This window comes from Onychostruthus taczanowskii, unplaced genomic scaffold (assembly GCF_017590055.1).
Source record: "Onychostruthus taczanowskii isolate IOZ18803 unplaced genomic scaffold, ASM1759005v1 scaffold64, whole genome shotgun sequence".
Lineage (NCBI taxonomy): Eukaryota > Metazoa > Chordata > Aves > Passeriformes > Passeridae > Onychostruthus > Onychostruthus taczanowskii.
Genome location: NW_024504122.1, coordinates 3,491,488 through 3,501,727, shown reverse-complemented (window position 1 = coordinate 3,501,727; position 10,240 = coordinate 3,491,488). Strand labels below are relative to the sequence as shown.

The 10,240-nt window shown below is 66.1% G+C and overlaps 2 protein-coding genes across 6 annotated transcripts in view; both read right to left on the bottom strand.

Annotated features, from left to right (window-relative positions):
- Nucleotides 1–174: 174 nt before the first annotated feature.
- GAS2L1 (growth arrest specific 2 like 1) lies at nucleotides 175–9,328 on the bottom strand. Of its 2 annotated transcripts, none has more exons than XM_041420438.1 (6): nucleotides 9,284–9,328; nucleotides 7,618–8,308; nucleotides 5,186–5,293; nucleotides 4,910–5,006; nucleotides 3,780–4,047; nucleotides 175–2,679 (listed from the first exon to the last, which is right to left on the bottom strand). In XM_041420438.1, exons 1-6 carry the CDS (start codon nucleotides 9,319–9,321, stop codon nucleotides 1,662–1,664), a joined length of 2,220 nt encoding a protein of 739 aa, XP_041276372.1. In that variant the 5' UTR covers nucleotides 9,322–9,328; the 3' UTR covers nucleotides 175–1,661. The 2 variants fall into 2 exon arrangements, with proteins under 2 accessions (XP_041276372.1, XP_041276373.1); XM_041420439.1 differs by having other exon boundaries at nucleotides 7,654–8,308.
- A 419-nt stretch (nucleotides 9,329–9,747) lies between these two features.
- Nucleotides 9,748–10,240, bottom strand: part of EWSR1 (EWS RNA binding protein 1) — a 21,471-nt gene continuing 20,978 nt past the window's right edge. For all 4 annotated transcript variants that reach the window (XM_041420423.1, XM_041420424.1, XM_041420425.1 and 1 more), the window contains one exon: nucleotides 9,748–10,104. In XM_041420423.1, the coding sequence (XP_041276357.1) occupies nucleotides 10,065–10,104 (40 nt within the window). In that variant the 3' untranslated portion in view covers nucleotides 9,748–10,064. The remainder of the gene's footprint in view (nucleotides 10,105–10,240) is intronic.

Sequence of the window (10,240 nt, the reverse complement as noted above, 5' to 3'; positions counted from 1 at the left end):
AAGCAGGAAATCTCTAATATATGAAAGATAAATATATTGTAATGTTCACTGGTTTGAAGGGAATGTTGAATAAAGGTGACAGCGGCCCTTGGGGACACTGCTGGGGTGGCCATGGCCCGGTGACCCCGAGGGAAGCAGGATCCTGGGAGCTTCCTGCCAGCACTGCAGGGCCAGATAAGCCCTCCCTGGGGCCAGTGTCCCCGTGGCCTCTGGCACAGCAAGGCCTGACACAGCAGATGGGCAGGGCTGGGCCTGGGACCAGACACACGGGGCCAGTCACCCCCTGGGGACAGGATGCGCCTGGGGAGCTCGTGGCTCTGCTCCTGGAGCCTCTCAGGGATCCACCAAGGCCAAGGTGGCCCTGCACCGTCCATGGTGTCCAGTCTGGGTGCCCTGAGCCCCTCCTGGGCTTGGGGACAAGTGTGGGGTCCCCGGAGGTGCTGCTGGTCCTTGTGGGGTGGGTGATGAGCAGCACCACCAAGTCCTGCTTTGGGACACCCCACGGGCCACCAGCACCACTCTGGCACTGCCAGAGCACGTGTCCAGGGACCACAGTGGACACTCTGCTTTGGAACCCCCAAAGTCACAGCAAGGTGGTCACCACCAGCAGCTCTGGACCCTCCTGGTGACCCACAACCTGCTGTGTCCCCCTGGGCCAGCAGCCCTGAGTGAAGGTCCCTGGTCGTGGGGCACTTGGGGCTCCAGGGACACTTCTGGAGGGGTCCCAGTGGCTTTAAAGAGGTACAGGACATTGGGACTCGGCCTCAGCCCAGCTCTTCACTGCTCCCACCCCTACTGGGACCCCCAGAGCCTCCCTCCCTCGGGCCTGGGGGTCTGAATCCCCCTGGACAGATGACCAGACATGGTGGGCTCAGCTCCGTTGGTGTTTACTGGCTGGAGAGGACATGCAGGGGTGGGGCCTCGGTGGCCTGGGCTGGGGGCACAGCCCTGTCCCACCCTGGGGACATGAACGCGAGCTGTGGGCAATGCTGTGGCCAGCTGGGGGCTGGAGAGGGAAGAGTGACCCCCTCCTGCCCTGAAACAGGGCTTGTGGTGACAAACTGCATGTCCCCAAGTCATCTCAGGGCTGGAGAGGAGAGGAGAAAGTGGCCAAGGAGGTGATGATGAGGCCAAGAAGAAAAGAGGGGAAGGTCAAGAAGAGAAGATGATGAGGGAAAAGGACGTGAGGGCCAAGAGGAGGAGAGGAGAAGACAAGAGAAGGAGGAGGCAGCCCAAAAGAAGAGAGGAGAAGATGAGAGGAGGAGGAGGAGGATGACAAGAATAGCAAGAAAGGGAGGAGAAGACAAGAAGAGAAGGTCAAGATAAGGAAAACAAGTGGAGAAGAGTGAGGAGATGAAGAGACCAGGAAAAGAACTGGGTGCTCTCCAGCCCCATTCCCAGCTCTGCTCTGGCCACCACTGCCCTGACCACACGACTGCCCCCCCTGTGGAGCTGCTCCCCATGGCATGGGGACACCTTTGGCAGCCTTTGGGGCTGGGGGCTCCTTGCCAGGCCCACCCCAATGCCAACAGTCACCGAGTGAAGAGATCCTGGCCACCCCAGCTGTGTGGCCATCGCCTGGCCGGGTGCCACCTCCACCCTCCCCAGCAGCCCGGGGATGTCCCCAGGGGCTGCCAGGAGCTGCCATGGCCATCGACCCCTCATGGCCACGCTTTCTCCTCCAGCCCCTCGCGCTCCCGCGGGGCCCAGGGGGGCTCCAGGAGGGAGGAGGGGATGCTCTGCAGAGCCCCCCAGGCCCTGGGGCTGCCGTTCGGGGCCCGGTGGGCGCCTGCCCCGTAGCCCCGGGGCGTGGGGATCCGGGAGGGCGTCTTGTGGGGCTGCGTGTCCAGCCGGGGCTTGGCCCAGGGCCGCGGCGGGGGCGCGGGGACCCCCGGCCTGGGGCTCTCCTCCATCTCCATCAGCTCGTCCTCCCCGGTGGCCCAGTCGGTGTCGGAGCCGGGGTTCCCCGGGGTCTCCCGGTTGTCCCAGGAGGCCGGGAAGCAGCAGCTCTCGTCGGAGGAGCTGGAGAAGGTGGAGCGGCGCCTGGCGTCTGCCAGGGTGGGGTTGGACGGCAGCAGGGGGCACACGCCGTTGTTCCCGTTGTTGTTCCCGTTGTTGTTCCCATCGCTGCTCCCGCCCCGCCGCCCGTCCTCGGCGGGCAGCCCGTGCTTGGCGAAGACGTTCAGGGAGGAAGACGAGGATGACGAGGAGCAATAGGCCGAGTCGGCGGTGGCGGGGGGCGCGGGGGGGGGGATCTCCGTGTCCCCCAGCTGCTCCAGCAGCCGCGTGTTGGCCAAGAATTCCTCCTCCAGCCGCTGGAACAGCCGCTGCTCCTGCCCGGGCTCCAGCCAGCGCGGGGCCCGCAGCCTCCGCGCCAGCTCCTCGGGGTCCCCGGGGCCGGGCCGGGGGTCGCGCCGCCCGCCGGGGCTCCCCGCGGTGCCGGCCCCGGCCGCGGGGGGCTCCGCCCGGGCCCACGAGTGCTGCCCGTCGGGCCGGCGGCGGATGAGCAGCAGCGGCGCCGAGCCGCGCCCGGGGCTGCGGGAGGCGCGGGGGGAGCCCGGCGCGGGCGGGTCCGCGGGGTCCCGGCGGGCCGGGGGGCGGCGGGGGCCGCTCTGCGCGGAGGCGGCCGAGGAGTCGCTGTCACCCGAGCAGCGCCGGGAGCGCGCGGGGGCGCGCGGCCTGGGGGGGCAGCGGGGACAGGGGGCAATGAGAAACCTGGTGTCCCCCCCGGGCACCCCACAACTGTACAGCCTCCGTGAACCCCCCCTTGACCCCCCCCTGCACCCCTCCCCACCGAACCGTGCCCATTCTCCCCCATGGCACCCCACACTCCTTCCACTGCACCCCATTTCCCTCCCCACTGCACCCGTTCGTTCTTCCCCCTTCACTGCCCATTCCTCTTCACTGCACCCCCCAGAACCCCATTTCCCTCCCCACTGTCCCACATTTTCCCCCTCCATTAAATCCCCACTGAATCCTCCCATTCCCCACTCATTCTCCCCCTTCTCCCCCCTCAGCCCCACACACTGCACCCCATATTCCCTCCACTGCACCCCATTTCCCCCCACTGCACACCCACTGCTTCCCTGCTCTGAACTCCCCTGTGGCACCCCACACTCCCCCCCACTGCCAATCCCATCCCCCTCCATTTCACACCCCACTGGACCCCTATTTACCTTTCATTCCGTTCCCCCTTGATCCCCCACTGCACCCCAGTGAACCCCTATTGCCCCCCGCTGCTCCCTCCATTGAACCCCCACGAAATCCCACATCCCCCACTGCACACCCCATTTCCCCCTTGTAGCCCCCCTTCCCTCCCCCTGCTGCCTCCCACTATTCCCCTCCATTGATCCCCCAATGCTTTCCCCTCCCCCTCCCCCCCCATCCCACCACCCATCACCTCCCAGTGTCCCATTGTCTGTCCCCATAGCCCCACATGGCCCCCCATCGGTCCCCCATTGTCATCCTCCATTTCCCCTCCCCTGCCTTCCCTAACTGCACCCCAATTCCTCCATTCTTTCCTACTGCACCCCCATTTCATCACAAATTCATCCCCCTGCCCCCTCACTGCACCCCTCCACTGCCCCGTTCAGCCCGGTTACCCCATTCCACCCCAGTACCCCGCACCGTGCCCCCAATGTCCCCTCACTGCCCCCCCATCGCCCCTCATGCTTTCCCCATTAACGTCCCCGCTCCCCCCATCCCCTCCGTGGGGCTGAGTCCTTGCCGTGGGGTCTGGGCGCAGTTTTGGGGTCCCCCCAGCCCGGGGGGGGCCGTACCTGAGCGTCCCTGCTCCCCGCGGCTCCGCGGGGCTCCTGGAGGGGCTGCCGGAGCAGGGGGCGGCCCCCCCGCGGGGGGGCAAACCCTCCTGCTTGGGGGGCTTCGGGGGGTCCCCCCGGGGCTGGGCACGCTCTGCCCCGGCCGGGGGGGGCCCGGCGGGCCGGGGGCGCCGGGGGACGCTGGGGCTGGAGGCGCGGGACGAGGAGGTGCCGGGAGCTGCTTTTTGGGGGGACATGCCCGGGGTGCGGGGCTGGGGCAGGCGGTGAGCTGGAAGGGACAGGGGGGAGGTCAGCGGGGACAGCGCTCAGCATCCCCTCCCCTCCCCGCATCCCGATTTTCCAGCCACGCTATTCCCGGAGGTGGTGACAGCTCGGGAATTTGGGAAAAACCCCACTTTTGTCACTCCCTTTTTCCCCTTCCAGCAGGATCAGTGCCCTGAGCAGCCCAGCCCCAGGGAAGGGAACCCCAGAGAAAATCAGGGAGAACCACGGGGAACCAAGGAAGGGAACCCATGGGGAAACAGGGAACAGCTCCCCACAGAAAATCAGGGAATGGAACCCAATGGTTCCCAAGGAAGGGAACCCATGGAAAATCGAGGACTGGAGCCCTACAGAGAGGCAGGGGATGGAGCCCCACGGGGAACCAGGGAACAGAACCCCACAGAAAATCAGGGAAATCAGGGAATGGAGCCCCACAGAACCGAGCCCTGTGGAGAATCAGGGAATGGAGCCCCATGGACAACCACCAACAGAGTCCCAAGGAGAGCCAGGGAATGGAACCCCACAGAAGATTAGGGAACAAAATCCCACAGAGAACGGAGCCCCAGGGAGAACCAGGGGATGGAACCTCACAGAAAATCAGGGAACAAAACCCCTCAGAGAACCAGAGACAGAGCCCCAGGGAGAATGTGGGAACAGAACCCATGGAGAGCCAGGGAAGGGAACCCCATAGAAAATCAGGGAACAAAACCCCATAAAGAACCAGGGAAAGGGGCCCCATAGAGAACCAGAGAATGGAGCCCCAGGAGGATCCAGGAATGGATCCCATGGAGAGCCAGGGAATGGAAGCCCACAGCAAGCCAGGCACCAGGAGCGTGCCGGGGGGGCACAGGCTGTGGGGTGACACTCACAGAGGGCAGCGCAGCGACACGGGTCGTGCTTGTCCAGGTAATGTTCCAGTGTGTCCCAGCCGCCGCCCACGCGCACCATGACGTGGCTCCGCAGCACCTGCGGGCAGCGCTGTCACCCTGCCGGGTCCCAAAAAGCCACCAAAGCCACCCCAGGACCCCGGCGTGGGCAGGAAATCCAGCGCTGGACCGCACCCACCTTGTCTGGGAGCGGGGGAAGGAGAGGGTGGAGGGGCCCGGTGTAATGGGGGGACAATGGGGCGAGGGGGTGGCTCTTACTCGGACGAAGATGAGCGTGTTGGAGTCGCCCACTTTGTACTTCCCCTCCGAGACCTTGACCATGGGGAATTGCGAGGGGCAGGAGCAGCAGCCCAGGATCTCCCGCACCTGCCGGCACACAGGAGCGGTCAGGGGGGTGTGGACGCCCTGCTGTAGGGTCGGCGGGGTCCAGAACCCCCCTGTAGGGCCGGTGGGGCACAGAACCCCCGTTACAGAGCTGCTGAGGCACACACCCCCATTATGGGGCAAGCAGGGCACAGAACCCCCACTATAGGGCTGGTGGGCATAGAAACCCCCCTGTAGGGTCGATGGGGCACAGACCAGACCCCCTGTTACAGGATCAGTAGGTACAGACCCCCCCCTATAGGGCCGGTGGGGCACAGACCTCCCAGTTATAGGGCTGGTGGGCACAGAACCCCCACTGTAAGGTCAGTGGGGCACAGACCCTGTTACAGGGCTGGTGAGGCAGGGACCCTCCATTATAGGACTGGTGGGGTACAAACCCCCCTTAGGGTCAGTGTGGATCCCCATTATAGGGGCAGCCCCTCAGACGGGCACACATGGAGGGGCTCTGTGTGCCCCCCATGCTGGCAGCTCCCCCGCTCCGTGGGGAGCAGCTGGGGGGGCCGGGATCTCCTCCCATGGGCACCCCCGGCAGGCTGAGAACGGCCACAGCTCTCTTCATGTGGGGTCCACCCGCTCCGGGACCCCCGGGTGTGGTCACAAACCATCCCCCCACCCCACTAATGCGGGGCACGGCGGATTCACCCCCAAATGCCCACCATGGGGCAGGACCTACATCCACCCCAAAAATGGAGTAAATCCCGGGGGGTTTTGCCTCCCTCTAAACTTGAAGGTCTGGCACAGGGAAAAGCGGAGCGGGAGGATTTGGGGGGCCGGGCAGGGCACCCCCAGGGCTGTGGGGTGGCCGGGCAGTGCCGTGCTCCCGCTGGCTGCCAGCTGCCGGCTCCATCTCCCGGGCTGACGTCAGGGATTAAACCGGGAGCCACGGGGGGACGCGGGGACGCGGCCGCATCCTGCCCCGGCCCGGGGCTCCGGGGGGAACACGGCGCCGCCTCGCCCCGAAATCTGGGGTTTCTTTAACAATTCCGTGATTTTCGGGGGGTCTTCCTGCAGCTGTGCCCATCACAGCGCTGAGAGGAAGGAAGGATGTGGCCGCTCCGGTTCCCATCCGGGTGACACGGAGAGCCCCAGCTGGGGAAACTGAGTCAAGGGGCAGAGGGGGGGCCGGCAGTGAGGGGGGGTCGTGACCCTGCTGCCACCCCGGGGGGCACCTGGGGACGAGGCAGGCTGGATCCTGCTCCGCCAGGCTCCTCCCCGGCGCTGGCGCTGCCCATAAAAGCCGATGGCGAGGAATTACGCAGCCCGGAAAAATGCAGCCAGGGCTGGCAGCGCCCGGCCAGGGGGGCTTGGGGGGGCAACAGCCACAGGAGGGCCCCCCCGAAGCGGCCCCGGGCAGAGGGGGGGGTCAGGATGCTCTTTAATGAGGGACTTAATGAGGAATTGGGGTTTCAATTAAAAAAAGGCTTAGGGAGTCAGGGGAGAGCAGAGCCCCCCTGTCCCCCCCGGCCCGGATTAATCCGCTGCCTCACCCGCGGGACGGCTCCGGCACCCGGCTGTAATCCCTCCTGAGCCCCGGCCCGGGGGGGTCCCGGCACCCCCCTTGTGACACCCCGAATTGTGGCTGTGAGCAGCCGGGATGTCCGCCCCTGGGGACAGCAGCCCCGAGGAGGGGAGGAGCAGTCCTGGGGGGGACCACTGTGGGTCACCCCCTCACGGGGAGCAGGTGGCAGGGCACAGGTGACACCAGTGTCCCCGCTGTGATTCTGGTCACAGTCACCAAAATAACCCCCCCTGGAGTCAGGAGGCTCCACGGGAGCCTGGGTGGGTGGGAAGAGCTCCCGTAGCCATGGAGAGCTGGGATGGGTGGGTGGAGCACACCCTATGGAGCACAGGGGTGGGCAGAAGGACCTGCCAGGGGTCACAGCGACACGTGGGACCTCCCCTGGACTACCGAGTGCCCTGTTGGATGGACAGGAAGGACTTCCTGGGGTCACAGGGACAGGTGGGACCTGCCAGGGACCACAGAATGCCCCGCTGGGTGGACAGGTGGGAGCTCCCATGGATCATGGAGCACCGCATGGGGCACACAGACAGGACCTCCCAGGGGCCACAGAGACAGAGAGGACTCCTGGGGACCACAGCGATGGGTGGGACCCCCAGGGACCCTGCTGGGCGGACAGAGACAGGTGGGACCTCCAGTGACCACAGAGTGACCATGGGGTGGGCAGACAGGACCTCCCAGGAGACACAGGGCACCCTGTTGGGGGGCAGGGCCTCCCACAGCCCCGCTGGGTGGGCAGCGAGGCCCCGGCGCTGTCCCAGCGCTGGGTGGCCGGCGAGGCCCTCACCCAGGCACAGGGCTCCCAGGGGAGCGCGTGTCTCACCAGCTCGTCCAGGTTCTTGAGGTCGCACAGGGTGATGGGCCGGGCCCGGCCGGGGTAGGCGCCCGCCGGGGGGTCCCGGCTCTCCCGGCGCGGGCCCAGCGCGCCGTCGGCCATTTGGTCCCTCATCTCCTCCTCGATCTCCTCCTCCATTTGGATCAGCATGGGGGCCAGCATGCCGAACTTGGAGCCCCTCCTGGCCACCTCCAGCAGGCAGAGGACAAAGTTCTTCTCGTTCTTCTTCAGCACCAAGTCGTTGGTCTCGAACATGAGCACGTCCTGGATGCCCAGGTCCTGCCGGCACCACTGGATGAAGTTGGAGACGTTATCCCGGGCGATGAAGGAGCCGGGCACCACGTTCTTGGCCTGGAAGACCACCTCGTTCTGGGGCACTCGCATGCGGGCGGCCGCCTCGGGGTGCCGCTCCTGGAAGTCCAGGGCGATGCGGTTGACGTTGTTGGCGTGGCGGCACAGGTGACAGCCCGTCTCCAGGCTCTCCAGGAAGGTGTCCACCTGGATGTCCAGGTCGTAGAGGGTGTTGAACCACTCGGCCAGGTCCTCCTTCATGGCCTCCAGGTACTCCTCGCTGGAGCGGAAGGGGCGGATGCTCTTGGAGGCGGCCGACTGGATGTGGCTGGGGTCGGCCATGGCAAGCTGCCTGCGGGGGGACAAGGGGGGCTGTCATGGGCAGGAAATCCCCCAAAGCCCCCCAAACCACCCACCAACCTCGGTGAGCCCACTGTGCCTCAGTTTCCCCCACACGTTACCCATGGGCAGGAGCATCACCACTGCCACCACCACCCCTCCGGGACCCGCCTGATCCTGCCAGGACCTGCAGCACCCCCAACTCCCCACCCTGCGTGTCCTCCCCACATGTCTCTCCCCCATGTGTGTCCCCATTCTCCACATCCCCCACTCCGTGTCCCCTCATCCTGTGACCCCCCAGGTTAATGAGTCCCTTGTCACCCATGCCCACCCCTCGGTGGGGCTGTGACAGAGAGGGGACGTCCCTCCCCAACCCCACCCTAAAAGCTGCCCAGTCATGGTGGGTGTCCTCACCCCACTGTCCCCACCCCAGGAGCAGGTGACACCCCGAGGAATGGCAGTGCCAGGGGCAAGGAGCCCCCCCTTTACCTTGGTGGGGTTCAACCCTGAGGGGCTGCAGGGGGTGGGGAGATTGGGGTCCCAGCACTCGGCCATGGGGTGGGGGCTGCACCCGGGGGAGGCCACCCAGTTGCCCCTGACCTGGGCTGGGGGTACAAGAGCCAGTGATGGCCCAGCAGAGGGGTCACCCCCTCCCGGGACCCCCACGACCTCCACTGCCACCCCCAGCCCAGCCCCACACCCTGGGAGGGGGGTCCTGGCCCTGGGGCATCCCTGCTGCTGAGGGGGTGTCCCCTGCCCTCGGAGGGGTGTCCCTGTTGGGGAGGGTCCCCTCACCTGGGGGGGGTGGCACTGCTACCCTCGGGGACTCTGCTGGGGGGTGGTCCCCATCCCTCGAGAGTGGGGGATCCTGTCGGGGGGTGTCCCTTTCCCTCGGGGAGGGGGTGTCCTTGTCGTGAGGTGTCCTTCCCTCAGGGATGGAGGGTCCCTTTCCCTCGGGGGGGCTGTCTCTGCCGGGGGGGGTCCCTACCCTGGGAGGGGGGTGTCCGTGCTCGGGGGTGTCCGCATCGGGGGTCCCCCTGTCCCCTGGGGGGCGGCTGTCCATCTCTGGGGGTGTCGACAGGGGCATGGCCCGGAGGGGGGACACAGACACGGCCGGGGCACGGGCGGGGGGAGCAGCACGGACAGACGCGGGGCGGGGCACGGACAGGGGGAGGGGGGCACGGACACGGGAGGGGCACGGAGTTACACATAGCGACAGTCGGTGACATTCCCCCACCCCCGCCCGGGTGTGGCTCCCCGCTTCCATTGATCTGCCTCCTCCTCCCCCCACCCTCCCTTCCCCGGAACTCACACCCGGTGGGGAAACTGAGGCACAGCGGGATGCACCGGGCGGCTCCGTCCCTCCCCTCCATCCCGTCCTACCCCGGCCCGGGCCCGGGGGCCGCGCCCCCCCGGCTCCCAGGGGCGCTCTCAAGAAAGGCCAGCAATGGTGCGGTTACAAACAGCGGGAATTTTATTTAAAAAAACAACCGTCACAACCGTTCACAGCGTTACAGGCGGGGAGGGGGGCGGGGGCGCGTTAAACAACCGGTTTTATTTCGGGGGAGGGGGGGAAGAAAGAATTCATCACGCTACCGTTGAACTTGGTTTTAATGTTTCTCCACAAACGGTGAAAAATACTAAAGTACAGACAAGGAGGACTCATAATGTTGTGGCCAACATTATAAATATGGAATTATAAATTTAAAACATTTTTTTCTGGTTTAAAAAATAAATCTGGTAGTAAATGCGGCTCTGGGGGGGCGGCGTTAGTAGGGCCGGTCTCGGCGATCCTGGCGGTGTTCGCCCCTGTGGGCCGGGGGGACAGGGGTCAGTCGTGGGTCCAGGAGCCCTCCCCGGGTCGGGGAGGCTCCTTAACCCCCCACCCAGACACCCTGCCACCCATTCGCCCACCCCACCCACTCCACCGTCCCACCCCCCACCA